We start from the raw sequence: 15,716 nt of genomic DNA on the forward strand, positions 1-15,716 counted from the left end.
TTTACATATATATAAATATGCAAATATTTTTCTCCTACCTAAATCATACTGTACATATTCTGCACCTTGATTTTTTTGGTCACATAACGGAAGATCTTTCAGTGTTGGTGCATGCATATTTACCTTATATTTTGTGCCTGGTGCATAGCATTTCATGGTTTGGAGATACCATGATTTATTTATTAATTTACCATGATTTATTTAGTATGTTTCTATAGATGGACATTTGGTTATTTTAAATATTGGCTTTTATGAACAATGCTGTAGTGAACCTCTGTGTACATGTGTCTTAGTGTACATGTATTTCTATAGGATACACATCTAAATGTTGAATTCCCAGATTGAAGGGCATGTGCATTTTAAACTTTGATAGCTACTGCCAAATTCCCCACCATATCCTTTAGTTCTGTCACCAGCAGGTCTCTTTCCCTACGTTCTTGCCCACAGTGAATTTGATCTCTCTTAACATCTTTGCCATTTGTTTTATTGTTATTTCTTTACTCAGCGGTCTTCCTGCATTAGACTCTGTGTTCCTTTTAGTTGGTGTGTATTGTTTGTCTCTGTAGTACCTAGCACGGTACCTGCCATACTGTAGGCACTCAGTAAACAAGAGAGATCTTATATAGTTGATGTCATATTTACTACATCCCTATTGCTTGGAACCCAAGGATACATTATGAGGCAGCTATGCCATAGGTTGATGACACTGGAAATTTAAGAAATCCAATTTACTTCTTGGAATGGCAGTATTACCTTTGCCCACTTGGTAGGTATACTTGTCATTTGTTTGTTTGTTTTAATTAATTTATTTATTTTTATTTATGGCTGTGTTGGGTCTTCGTTTCTGTGCGAGGGCTTTCTCTAGTTGTGGCAAGCGGGGGCCACTCTTCATCGCGGTGCGCGGGCCTCTCACTATCACGGCCTCTCTTGTTGCGGAGCACAGGCTCCAGACATGCAGGCTCAGTAATTGTGGCTCACAGGCCCAGTTGCTCTGCGGCATGTGGGATCTTCCCGGACCAGGGCTCGAACCCGTGTCCCCTGCATTGGCAGGCAGACTCTCAACCACTGCGCCACCAGGGAAGCCCTGTACTTGTCATTTTAGAGCAACGAGTTTCTGCAGCTTATGTTCACCATCTACATCTTAGGTACCACATATGCTATATTGTTACAATTCATGAACTGGTTTTAAGAAAATGTTATTTTATTTAAAAATATCAACAGTGTTTTCCATTCACACAAAATTTATATACTATTTTAGTTTTAAAATCTAAACATTTGAAAACTGAGATTATGCATAAAGAACATTTTTTTTTTTATGTCCAAAAGCAGTTAGGAAACTACATTGTGTTTTAACCTTGAGTTCTTGAATTCATACTGATGTAGTGTCTTTTATAATTCTCTAGACCCGCAAGGTGCAATTAAGATGAAAATTGCTAGAGCATATTTGAATGAAACTTTCCGGTTGAGATCAGAAACATTCAAATTTATTTTCCCATATATGCAATTGTCATTTTGATTGCATACCAAAAAATGCCTCTCTTCATTTGGTTGCATTTCAGATTCAATTGACAATTCTCTTATGCAGCCTCTACTTTGCACGGTGTGATCTTTCTCCCAAACATCACATCTAGTAGAGTGTGCTGTTTCCCTAGTAAGTCCTTTAGTAGTTTTTCTCTTCATTTTTGCAGGGGCAGAATTATTTAGTTTAGTGGTCCTCAAATTTTTTCGTCTTGGGATCCCTTTGCGCCCTTAAATTATTGAGTACCCCAGAGTACTTATCGAAGAAAATTCTAGAATATTCAAGTACACATTTTATTAGCCATTAGGGCAATGGTATCATCACATTATTGTATAGTTGTCTGAGAAACTCCACCGTACACTCCTGAGAGAATGAGAGTGAAAAAGGCAAATAATGTTTTGGAGTTGTTGTAAAAATAGTTTTGATCTTATAAACCCCTGAAAGGATCTCCAGCCACCACCTGCAGTCCCAGGACCACACTTTGAGAACTGCTGATTTAGCAAGGTGAAGGAAGCATCGTGTTCTCTGTGCACTTACAGCTGGTTTTGTGATTGCAGGAGGACTCATTGGTTTCTGTTGTTCTTATAGTGTTTTTGAACATTGCTGATCACTTGCTAAAATTCACTTTTGTGGTTGAGGGAGAACATCCTGCTGGTCTGAAGGAAATGTACATGGGCAAGCTAGCAGAATATTCTCCGTCCTACCAGATGGAATCAGTGACCCCATCTCAGCCTGGGTTACTGTTTTAATATGTTGCTCTATTGCTTTCCCATTGACCTCTAGCTTGATCCTCTCTCCCCAGCTGTGAGTCATCTGTTGCTGAAGGTATACCTAATCCCTAGGCAGCCGTCTGCAAATACTGTAGTGTGTGCTTTTAAATGAGTAGGCTTGTACTTTTGTCAGCAAAAAGAGAATTTTCTTTGTTATAGTGTAGCAAACTTGAGGGTATCTAGATTCATTGACTACCTGCTACGTGCCAACACTTGTTAGGCATTTTATTATCTCTTTTAATCCTTACTATAATTCAGATAGGAAGATTAAGGAAGTTGAGTTTTAGAGATAGGTTAGTTAATATTCTGTCTCCCTTGACAAGGTTGGAGCCAAGTGCTCTGTGTTCCAATGGCAATTTTCTTGGGCAACGCTGGATATCCTTACAATGAATTGTATGTAATAGATTATTTGTATTTGTGCTAGGCTAGGAGCTCGGTGAGGACAGCAACTGGGGTTACTTTGCTATCTGTTATATCCTCAGTACCTAGCACAGTGACTGGCACCTAGTATGTGCCCATAAATACTTACTGACACACTGCTAATGTTTACACAGCCAGTAAATAATGTTGCTGGGGTGTGACCCAGGTCAGTATCATTCCTACCTCCAGGCATTTCCCACTATATCTTGTTACTCATGTCACATGGGACCCCAGTGGTATTTTTATGCTGTTTCCCTGCTCACAGTTGACTTTCTGCTCATTTTGTTTTGATAATTTTCTGACTTTCTAAACTTAAAGATATTTGGTTAAGATTGCATATTTGGAAGAAGGATTTCAAAGTTGGAAGGGACTGAAAGGTACAGGCCGTTTCTCCCTTCTCATCATTGATTTTTTTATATCACCTTTTATTAATTACCCCCAGTGACAAAGATCTAACTTTCCAGAGAAACCTATTTCATCATTTGACAGCTCTGACTCTTAAGATTTCAACTCTGGACGAAAAAGAATTTCAACAAATCCTCCTGTGAGAGGATATCTGGACTCCTTATAACCTCAGTTGCTTCCCCAAATTAGTTTCCATATCCCTCCTAAAGTATGGTTCCCATAACAGATGTCACAGACTTTTATGGTCATCTAATCAGCATAACTATCTTGTCTTCTTTTAAGCAGCCTAAAACCACAGCAGCATTTGTGGCAGCTGCTCTCCTCTGCTCCTTCATTTGGAAGGCATCTGCTGAGTTTCTGCAGTGGACCAGGGAGTGTGCCCAGTGCTAGGTGTCCAGAGATGACTGAAAAGTAGTCTCTGTCCTGGCAGAACTGTTTCGTGGTCTGATTTGTATTGTGGTTACAGTTGACTAAAACCGTCAGGTCCTTTCTACACATGTCCTCTTACTACACTGTGTCTTTCCTGCCCCATGTATTTGTACTTGACTTTTTGGCTCAATGCGTTCTCCACGTAGACCCTAGGTAATTTTTCTCCTGTTAGATTTGGCCCATCATCATTGCCTGTCAGAAACTTTTTGAATGGATTCTGTCAGCTGCTATGTTCACTATACGCTTTGTGTTATATGACATTTGTTAAGTTTGCCTTTTATATATCTTCACCCAAGTTGTTGATCAAAACATAACAATAAAATAATATAGTTGATCTAAACAGACCTAAGGATGGAGCCCTGCAGGATACCACCAGAAGCTTCTCTCCAGGCTGACATTCATTCACTAATTATCACTCAGCTCCCCAAATCTCTTCCTTGTGTGCAAGATGATTTTGTTTATTACTAGTTAGTGCCCAGTCTCCCTTGCTAGTTCTTCCCAGTGAGCTGCAAAAATCTTCTGTCAAGTTACTCTCAAGGAATCCGATTTTTTGTTTTGTTTTAAACTACCCATGTAAGGCAAATAAGCCTTAGAGGTTTGCTGAGCCCATTAGATTCAAAGATTATATAGATCTACTGCCCCGTGGAATATCTGAAGTCTGCACCAGCCCTTCCATGTCATGATTCTGATTTGGTTTCCACACTTTAGGTGATGGGGAACTAGTGATTTAAAAGGTAATCTATTTGTAAGCACTGTGGAAGGAGACTTAAAAAAAAAAAGTGGTATGAGGGGGTTCTGACAAAAGTAATTTTGAAGTTCACTTGGAATAATAAGCAGGTGAGAATAGACAAGGAAGCATTCAAAAAGAAAGCTAACATAGGAGTGTTTTGCAATAACAGATATAAAATATATTGTAACACTATGAAAGTATGGTCCTGGCTCAGGAATTTGCAGACAAATCAATGAAATGGAGTGAAAAGCCCATAAACAGATTAGAGTACACATTAAAATTTAGTGTATGATAGAGGTGGCATTTCTTCAAATTTGTGGAAAAGAGATAGGTTATAGTATTGGGGCAATTGGCCAGACATTTGCAGAATATAATGTTAGATCTTTGCCCTATATTATACACTGAAATAGATTTTAGTTTTATTACTCCTAAACATTTAAAAATGTATAAACATAAAAGTACACCGTATATCTGATCCTAGCATAGAAAAAACTTTGCTCAGAATACAGGTAAAATAGAGTTCATAAGGCAAAGGTAATTAAAAACCTTTATGTCAAAAAGCACAATGTACAAATGAAAGGACAAATATTTTTCTCTGGGTTTTTTTTTTGCAATATATGACAGATTAATTTCATTAATATATAGAGTGCTTATAAATCAATAATAAGATGACCACCCTGATATAAAAATGGGCAAAAAAGAAATACAAATAGCTAGTAAACATTAACAAAATTTTTACCATGATGGTATCAGAAATGCAAAATTTAAAAAAGTTACATTTCCCGTCTCAATTAGGAGATTTTAAATAGATAATACTTTTTTTTGAAGAGGGTGAGGGAAAACAAGGGTTCATACACTATTGGTGCCTTCCTGGCAGAATATATCAAAACCTGTTAAGTTATGCATACTCTTTGACTTGGTACTTTCCTTCCTGGGAATTATCCTAACACGATAGTTATGAATACATGCATCTTAGTGTCATTTGTTATAAGGGAAAAAATTGGAAGCCATCTGAATGTCTGACAAAGGGGGATTGGTAAAATAAATTATGGAACATCTATACAAGGGTACACCATGTAGCTTTTTAAAATGTATTATTTAGAATAGGACTTTCAGATAGGCCTAATCTGTTCCCTCTCCGTGATTGATTGGTAGTCTTTTCTTGGAACACTATGTTGAGAAGGATTCTGAAGCCATGTCTGGGCTCAGCAGGGGAGATGCTGTGCTCAGTGAGGGATTTTGCCAAGGGAGCAGAAGGACTGACAGCCCTGTTGGATACTGGCTTTTCCTGCTGTAGAAGAATGTTTAATGATAAGAGGAATTGTTCGGACTATGTTAACAACAACAGCAAAAATTATATATAGAACTGTGTACTGTGTAGGCTACTTTTGGGCAGGGGGAAGGCTATGAGTTGAGAAAAAATGACTTAAACATACCAGAGTATTATCAATGGTTATTTCTGGTTAATAAGATTATAGATGATTTCGGTTTACTTTTTGAGGGCTTATCTTTCCTTTTCCCAGTTTTCTACAAAAAGTGGTGTTTTATAATCAGAAAAAAAATGCATAAATGTTATGATTAAAAATAGTAATGGAGAAAAACAGTGGTAAGATATTGTCTAAATTATGGACATGTTTTAAAAAAATTACAGTCTCCAGATTTTGTTCTTACAGAATCTCCAGAGTTCTGAAGAGGTGGTATTTGCCCAGCTCCTCAGCATCTGGAAGTCGATGAGTCCTTTATGACTTCAGGAGTCCCTGCTTATGTTCCTTTTCTTTGTGGCCTCAATTCAGTTAAGCAGGTATCTGTGGATACATAGAGACAAAAGATATAATTCCTGTCTTTAAGAAGCTTACATTCTGGAAGGGAAGATGGACATATTATATGTGTTAGTAGTAGTAATAGAAATGAGAGCAAATGCATAGTGCTTTTTGCATGTCAGACATTTTTAAAGTGCTTTATGTGTATTTTTTCATTTACTTTTTACAGTAGCCTACGAGATAGGTAACTTTATTATCCCATTTATTATACAGATGAAGAAACTGAGGCAAAGAGAGGCTAAGTGGCGAAGTGAGGTTCAGAGCCAGGCAGTCTGGCTCCAGAGTGTGTTTAACCACTGATTCCTCTCAGCCAGTTATTTTTTCAGTTGCTTTACCTGGATTAGCTCATTTCCTTCTCAGAACAAACCTTCCTGTCTTGTTCATCAAAGGCTTAGTGGGCATTTCTTCTGTGTCAAACACTGGGGGAGGGCATGCAGAGGTGAATGCAAAGCAGTTCTGTTCTTTGTGCCCGGGCATAGGTTTGCGGAAAGGTTCAGGTGTGGAAATGTGAGTGAAGTATCATGCTACTTAAGGTATGGTGGTGATTACAGGATGCCAGACTTTACTTTGGGATCTGTCTCTTAATCAGCTCATTGGAAGGGGTGTGGGGGAGGGGAAGGTATTTCTGGATGGCAGCAGAATCTCTGTACTTTCCTTTGGGTAAGGGGAATAATTGGCTCTTGATCTGAAGTGGTAGGTAAGAGAAGCCCTTTTTGGATCAGTAGGATAACTATGTTCAGGGCAGCAGAGTGAATTGCCATTCCAAGGGGTAATGGTAGCTAATCCACAGGACTGGTGGGCAGCTAGATCATCCAGTGCTGCAAAATGCTTTCGAAGCCTCTAAAAGGCAACTTGTGACTGCAAGAGTAAGGGGAACCCTGTAGTGAGATCTGAATCTGAGATTGATTTTTGTAATGAGGAAATCGATTTCCCAAGGAAATTGTGTGACAGTATGATTTTTGGATGAGCATACTTCTTGGTTGGTCTGTTGTAGACACTTTGACAGATGGTCTCTCTGTCTGGATTATGTTGCTGTTTGCTCCTCAGTACTGATTGTACCCCCCTTCCCTTTCAATAATGCTGTCTTGTTTTCCCTTCCTAGGTTTATGGAATCCGAGCTGGACCTAAATGACATCATTCAGGAGATGCACGTGGTGGCCACCATGCCAGACCTGTACCACCTTCTGGTAGAGCTGAATGCTGTTCAGTCTCTCCTCGGGTTGCTTGGACATGATAATACAGATATCCTTTCAGATCTGTCCTCAGTAGGAAGGCAGACGTGGTGGGGGAATGCTGTTTACTCTCTTCTCCTGTCTGTCTCTGCTGATGTCTGCTGTCACGTTTGGTTTTCTATTTCCATTTTAATTTTCTCCCATCTTGAATCACATGCTGCTCTTTACTCATTCGAAAGTCTGGTTTTTATCTATTAATAAATCTTGGGCAACCCTTAATTGTCCTACTTGCTCTTACTAGTGTTAGAATTCATCGTGATGTATCCTGTTCATACATTACCAGCATTAATTTTTCAGGATCTTGATTTGGGGGCCCATTATATATGGGTTTGGCCCATTTTGCCAAACCAGACAGGATTTTTATCTGTTGATCTAGACATCATTTTGCTAACAGATGGCCCAGTGGAGTTGAACCCTCCTCTAGTCTCACATTGGAATGTCCAGGAAGACAGGGATTTTTATCTACTTTGTCTACTGCTATATTCCCAATTCCTTAAAAGAGGCTAGGTGTGCAATAACATTTAGTATTTGTTGACAGCATTAGACCTAAACAGACGGTCTAAGTTTGATTCCCTGTATGAAATTTGGTGCCCCTCCAGCCCTTAGTATTCTCATCTGCAAAAGTAGATGAGTTATGTCACTGGGACGTAACCAGACCTGGACACCTTAAGGTCTAACAGCCTTAAGGGCATAGAAGATTAAATTACCGAAGGATCTAAAAATTGTGAATTCAGTTGTCACCCACCTTGTTTTCAAGACTTAAATGCTATAAACTCTTCTGTGGGAATGATACTGTGTATATTCGTGGATGGCATTTACTGGAAAAAAATATAAACATTCATATATATATATAAACTTTTGCCTTTCAGTGTTATTGAGAGGATCAAAGGAGTTCATATAAGTGCTAAGCAGTTTCTGATACATAGTAGGTATTTAGTAAATGTTACTTTTAACTGAAGCTGAATCATGACTTAAACCTTTTTATACTTTGTCTTTGCTATCAGATGTGAAGCAGCTTTAGTGGAAAAGGTTTTTGATGTACCTGTGGTTGGGGTTATGGTCATTAAAGCAAATTCTCTTCCAATAGTTGTTCTGTTTGAATCCAGATTTCTGAAGGTAAGAGACAAATGTAGTTAGTCTGCTTGAGTGATATTCATGGGAAATCTGCTGCTGCTTCATGTTATTTTCATCTTTCTGGTAATCTCTCTCCTGAGAGCATGTCTGACTAGGTTCTTTCCTGCCTGATAATTCTCATAGAAATAAATCAGTGAATAATCTTAATGCAGGCTTCTTGAAGGGTGATCTTTTAAGCCATTTCTGATACTTCATGGAATGTTAGACAGTTTGGAGAATTGCTGTCAGTCCCTAGATTAATGAGCATATTCCCCATACTCATCACTTGGAGGTTCTGGGTTGTACGAGGACCCTAGTCAATTAGCTTGTCTCTGGGTGAGTTTGGTATGGGTCTCATGAATTCATTTGGTAGACGTGGCTTTGAGTGCTTATCAGGCACTGTGCTAGACCCCCAGGAACCATAGGCTGCACTGATGCTCAAGCAGCATCCGTTAGTAAACTTATTGAGTATCTAGCATACGAATAGCCCTATTCAAGGTACTAACTGGTCCTCACAGAGTTAGTAACCAAGAGTTCTGATTGTGACTTCACATTTCAATTCACCTAAGAATGGTAGATTTTCAGAATCCAAACAGACCTTAGAGATGACTTAGTCCAGGGCCTTATTTGTTTAGTTAGTAACAAGTCTAAGGTCTAGATGTTGGACCACTAGCTGTTGAGGTTGAGGCTGGCGCTCCAGGCCCCTGATTTCCAGTCCAATGTCATTTCTAATGCACCGTGAGTCTTTTCCCTGTAGGATTTACTACATCTCTGACAGAGTTGTATAGTCACCCATTACCTTGTGTATTTATACAGCAATCACCTATTTTGTTTCTGGAAACACAACTCTTATTCTTTTTTTATTCTTGCTAACTCAAAATAATAGTGGCAGCTTTCTGAAGATGCTGACACTTTGCTGATTCACCAGCCTGGTTCCTGCTGGGGAGAAGACTGACACAAGAAGTGTGCTCGACATCGGGATGTTTGGGAAAGACAACGGCACAGATGTTCCAAGTTTTTACGTTCTGGTCTTTAAGAAGGGAAAAAAACAAGTCCCCCTATAATAACTTTGACAGACTGCCATTTCCCTCCTGTTTTTTGAGAGCTAAACTGTTTTTTCCCCTTCTTGTCTGCTAACCTTCACCCTGCTGCCCTAATGATATTTTTTTAAATCTAATTTTTTAATTATGCCCTACATCAAGTTTAAAGTGCATTTGAAATTTTTTAAATTACCTCATTTTAATTAGATGCAGCAATTAGGGTAAATGTCATCCTCCTCAAAGTACCGTTTTTCTTGAAAGTGGTTTCAAGAAAGGGTAGGCCCTCTTGACTTGCATCTTACATATCCTCTATCAGTTGGAATGTTGATCTCCCAGTAGCATTGCACTCTGCTTCTTGTCTTATCTGTGATCTATAATGGAAAATTTTCTTCGGGAAACGGTTGTTAACAATTTACTGTTGTACAGCTGTAACTGCCCGAAACACCTTACCATGAATAAACAATTTCGTGGCAGTCCGGACTTAAATTTTTAAATCTTTTTTAACTCTTCATTTATCAACCAAGACCATACATGGCTGGTTATGGTCCCAGCAAGCATAGGTCATCTTTGCTTTGTCCTTCTCTGAGAAAACATAAACTATAGGGACTTTAATTGGATCAGAGGCTGGTTTGTTGTAACCTTAAGAGGCAGAGGATGTGAGAAAACAGCTTGTGCCTCGTCCTTTCAACCGTGAGAAGCAGCTTCAGAGTTTATTCTGGCGCTCTGCATCACTGCTGCTGGTGAGGGCTTGTCAGCGCTTCTGTGCCTCATCTCCCCCCTTGAGAGGCTGGAACTCAGCCATCAGTTGGCTGTGGAGAGGAATTCTGGTCCGTGAAGAGCACCTCTGGGGGTGAGGGGCAGAGAGGGAGGGGCACACCCCGCACATGGATTGAAGAGTCACTCTGAATGCATTAGGAGGGAACACAAGGTGGGATTCAACAGCTGCTGCCTTTAGAAATATTGCTTTTTAAAACAATTTTTCCTTTAAAATAAATCATTTAAACATGTTTAGAGCCCTTTTTTGTGACCCTTTTGGAGTGTTTCTACAGAAAAATAAAATCAAAGGTACATTTAAAGGTATTTCATTATTTTATTTATTTTTATTTTTTATAAATTAATTTATTTTTATTTTCGTCTGTGTTGTGTCTTCGTTGCTGCTTGCGGGCTTTCTCTAGTTGCAGTGAGCGGGGGCTGCTCATTGTTGCAGTGTGCGGGCTCCTCATTGCAGTGGCTTTTCTTGTGGAGCACGGGCTCTAGGCACGCGGGCTTCAATAGTTGTGGCACGTGGGCTCAGTAGCTGTGGCTTGCGGACTCTAGAGCGCAGGCTCAGTAGTTGTGGCGCACAGGCTTAGTTGCTCTGTGGCATGTGGTATCTTCCCGGACCAGGGCTCGAACCTGTGTCCCCTGCATTGGCAGGCGGATTCTTAACCACTGCGCCACCAAGGAAGTCCCTAAAGATATTTTCTTAAGGTATTGCTAAACAATCAGTTCTGTGGCCCAGTTTAAACCAGATTTACTCAATTCGCCTAAAGGACCAAGGAGGAATAAAACAAGAGGAAGACAGAACCCCAGTTGGTGGCTAATCACCTCTTCTGCTATCACCAAAAGAAAAATAAAAAATTAGGGCAGCAAATCCATAAATATCTTATTATTTTTTTTTAAATTTATTTATTTATTTATTTATTTATTTATTTAATACTTTATTTATTTATTTTATTTATATTTATGACTGTGTTGGGTCTTCGTTTCTGTGCGAGGGCTTTCTCTAGTTGTGGCAAGCGGGGGCCACTCTTCATTGCAGTGCGTGGGCCTCTCACCATCGCGGCCTCTCTTGTTGCAGAGCACAGGCCCCAGACGCGCAGGCTCAGTAATTGTGGCTCACGGGCCCAGTTGCTCCACGGCATGTGGGATCTTCCCAGACCCGGCTTCGAACCCGTGTGCCCTGCATTGGCAGGCAGATTCTCAACCACTGCGCCACCAGGGAAGCCCCCATAAATATCTTATTTTTATATGTCATTTGCTGTGTTCTCAATTTGAGGGAAGAGTCAGTGGAATCCTTTCTAAAGTCCTTATGGCAGATCATGGCATTTACTGGGTTCCTCCTTTGTATGATAAACCCTGTTGGGTGCTATCAGGGAAACAAATAATAACTCCAGTTGAGGACTTCCCTGGTGGCGCAGTGGTTAAGAATCTGCCTGCCAATTCAGGGAACACGGGTTCGAGCCCTGGTCCGGGAAGATACCACATGCTGTGGAGCAGCTAAGCCCGTGCACCACAACTACTGAAGCCCACGCGCCTAGAGCCCGTGCTCTGCAACGAGAAGCCACCACAATGATAAGCCCACGCACCGCAACGAAGAGTAGCCCCCACTCGCCACAACTAGAGAAAAGCCTGGGTGTAGCAACGAAGACCCAATGGAGCCAAAAATAAATTAATTAATTAATTAAAAAATAAATAACTCCAGTTGATAGCAAAAACACTCACATTACTATGTGTGGTAAGTGCCCTTGGAGTGTTATGCTCAGGAAGTACCATTGGTGTTCTGAGAAAACGTAGGTCATCTCTGGTTTGGCAGTGTTTAGGGAATTGGGCATTGGAGATGGGTAAGCTTTTGATAGATGTGGAGATTAGTGTGCATTTCAAGTTTATTTTCACGATTTCTACCATGGCAATGGAAATTGCCATTCCTCACGTGCTGGAAGCTGATGTGCTCACGTAGTCACTACAAACTTATAGGGATATCAGGTCCATGGCTTTATTTATTTTTAAAATCATGACCCCTGCTTCCCAGCTAAGTGCCCTATTCTTTAATAAGAACTATTGAATAATATAAACCAGATTTTTTCAAATCTGCTTTCTCTCCACCCATTTGTGATTCAGAAAAATGAGGTCTCATTGTACTGTTAACTTAGGGCATCAGTACAGTTGGTTGCATGCTAATATGCAGGAAGGGAGAGATTTGTTTTGTTAGTTACAGAGTAGATCATTGGTCCTGATGGGACAGCTCTATTTTGTCTGAAATAGGGAGTAGTCATTAGCACTATTTTCTAAATTACTGCTTAGTTTTCTCAAACTCTAGAAAGCCAGGAGAGCTTGCAAAGTTGTCCCGTTGGATTTTGTGAAGAATTATTGTGGGAATTGGAAAATAAAGGGCAGACGGGTTTTTTTTTAGACCATCAGGGATCAATTGCACTTGAGCAGTTTGGGTCTATACGACACACCATATTATCCCAGAGGGTGTGTACAACAGTCAGGGGTGCCTTGTGTTCGAGCCCCAGTGCTAATGAGCAAGAATAGGGCTGGGAAGGGTTTGTGCCTCCTAAGGGCTTTCTTCTAATTGGACTGGGAGGGAGTTGGCTATTGCTCCAGTGCTTTCCTGCAAGCACTGTCTAACAAGACTTTATATGTCAAGCTGTTGTTTTGCTAAGAGCTATTCTTGTCTTGGTATTTCTAGAATCAAAATTACACTGAAAAGAATTTACTTCTTTTCCTCATTGGTAGTCTGACTTCCCTGATAATCTGTACTGATAAACCACCCATTTTTTGGAGCCATTTAAGTATGCTCTGAAGTAAGTCAGATTAGGAGAAAAGTGCCAAAATGGCAATCTAGGAAAAGGACCTCTTAATGTAACTTTTGATCTTGCTTATGAGTTTTAGGTGAATTCCATGTCCTTGGAAGGCTAGGGTGGTTGTAGCCTGCTTTGGACATTTCCCCTGTGGCCTAATAGTGCCCACTAACATTTAGTAGGTACTTAATAAATGTTGAATGAGGATATTTTTTTGCCCTCATTATTTTGATTAAGGATTGGGGTAAAATTAAGAATCTAGATTCATTCTAGGTAGTTCTGTGCCATTATTTTAAAAGGAGAAAAAGACCATTTTGTCTGTTTAGAAATTCATCTGCATTAATTGAGCTATATCTAATCACTCTTCTAATCTAGGAATAAAAGAAAAACAGACTTCTAAAAAACCCCACATTTGGGGCTTCCCTGGTGGCGCAGTGGTTGAGAATCTGCCTGCCAATGCAGGGGACACGGGTTCGAGCCCTGGTCTGGGAAGATCCCACATGCCGCGGAGCAACTAGGCCCGTGAGCTGTAATTGCTGAGCCTGCGCGTCTGGAGCCTGTGCTCCGCAACAAGAGAGGCCGCGATAGTGAGAGGCCCGCGCACCGCGATGAAGAGTGGCCCCCACTTGCCGCAACTGGAGAAAGCCCTCGCACAGGAACGAGGACCCAACACAGCCATAAATAAATAAATAAATAAATAAAATAAACCCAAAGTTTAAAAAAAAAAAAAAATGCCTTTTAAAAAACCCCACATTTGTTCCATTAAATCAGTTACATACTGTGAATCTAGACTGGTCATTTTTCTTAAAGAAGCATTTTTGAAAGGACTTTTTAAAAAAGCCATCTGCTTAATATATTTTGTTCCTCTTTATCTCTTTTTTCTTTTAATAATTTTGTTCCTTATGGTCACACCTCACTGGAGATTAATGAAATTGATGCTCCCTTTCTGTCCCAAGACTCTACCTGAGATCAGGCCAAAAAAACAAATATCTAAAGCCAAAATAAAAGCAAACACCCCTCTTTTTCTAAAAGCCATTGTGTTGTGGGCCATTTTGTACCCAGCTGGTCTTTTCTACTTCACCTCTTATTATACTGGCTTATTGCCCCAGTAGTGGACAGGTGCAGAGGGAGTGAGTGGGGTGGCCTTTCTACCCGACATGACAAAATAGGCTATCAGAAACTGTGTTTTTAGTAATTCGCAAAGAGACAGGCTCTCTGTTTTCCTATTGCACTTGGATGGGAGAGCATTTTACCTTGTGAAATGAAATTGTAACTACAGTGGAAAAACCTATCACCCATGCCCAGAGTCTGCTTGTGAAGAAATGCTGGATGGGTGGCAGACCCTGCTGAATTTTCTCATTAAGACTGAGAGTTCATCTGTTTATCTTTAGTTTCTCTTCTTATTCCTCTTTCTGGTCTTCAAATGACCTCTATCTTCTGGATCATATTATATTACTCGGGAGTTGATTACAATTATGGACTCATTACTGCCTTGCTGAAATGCTATTTGGTGAAAGTTGAGAATTTTTGTAAAATCAGTTAGTGGTAGGACTGATGAGCTGTTTACCAGACCTGGTAGCTGGTAAGTGATTTCTTGTTTGACTTCTCAACTGAGGCAGGAGTGTAGTAGACAAGGAGATATCCACTGGACCATTATAAGAAATGACTTTTCTTGGTAAAAGTTAGACATTTATTCTGTTCCTATATAAAACGATCACCATTGTCAAATTTTCTTTTCCTTTTTTCCCCCAGGTTTAATGTGACCCATTTGTGAGCATGGTGTAAGAATAATCAAAGAAAAATATGATACCTGTCCCATAAGACCTTAGAGGCTGAAAAGGACTTGATCAATCTGAATTTCTGTGGCATAGCTGAAATACAAAATTAGATCTTCCAACCCATTGTGACCCAGAAAGGGAGGATCATGCTGTTGTTAGCTTAAATTTTAGATTTTAGAGGTTTTAGAAAAAATGAAGGCAATAGTGAGGGTTTGGCCATTCTGTGGGAAGAATTGACTAACAGCAATCTTTATTATAGTGCTTTCTTATTTTCTCAGTACTTGGATTTACTTGCCCTTTGACATACATGATGTCATTTATTCCTTATAGCTACTGGGTGAGATAGGCTGGGCAGAGATCATTACCACCATTTTACAGATGAGGAAACTAAGCTGTAAGGAAATAAAGGAGCTTGAGCAAGATTCCATAGTATGTACAATTTGGGGACAGTTTGGTTCACTAAAGATAGGAAGCAAAGATAAATATGATATGACCCCTGTCCTCGAGTTTGCCCTGACTCTTCATCTATTGTTCTTTCATATATGCCCCACCTGTCTCTTGAGGCTAATGTTTAATTAATAATCATAGTTAGTAAGTACTTAATGGGGCATGATGTTATTCAGGGGATGTAATGATAGTACTTATTGCATGCCCGATTCACATCCTTGTCCTATAGACATCTGAATCTATGGTGGATGGATGGATAGATGGATAGATGGATGAAATGTCATCATGCATATTAAATAAGCAGGTGGATAAATAAGATTTTTACATGTCATATGTAAGAACTTTTCAAGAGAATAAATATGGGAGCTTCTCAGATGAGGAGAATGAGGAGTTGTTAGCATTTTGTTCTTTTTCCTGGGATTTTAATAATTTATGATGGAAGTAAGT

The 15,716-nt window shown here is 39.7% G+C and overlaps 1 protein-coding gene across 1 annotated transcript in view; it reads left to right on the plus strand.

Annotated features, from left to right (window-relative positions):
* Positions 1-15,716, plus strand: part of CTNNBL1 (catenin beta like 1) — a 164,829-nt gene that overhangs the window by 35,668 nt on the left and 113,445 nt on the right. Inside the window, exon 4 of the mRNA XM_007193144.2 lies at positions 7,196-7,335. Within this exon, the coding sequence (XP_007193206.1) occupies positions 7,196-7,335 (140 nt within the window). The remainder of the gene's footprint in view (positions 1-7,195; positions 7,336-15,716) is intronic.

This window comes from Balaenoptera acutorostrata, chromosome 15, assembly GCF_949987535.1.
Source record: "Balaenoptera acutorostrata chromosome 15, mBalAcu1.1, whole genome shotgun sequence".
Lineage (NCBI taxonomy): Eukaryota > Metazoa > Chordata > Mammalia > Artiodactyla > Balaenopteridae > Balaenoptera > Balaenoptera acutorostrata.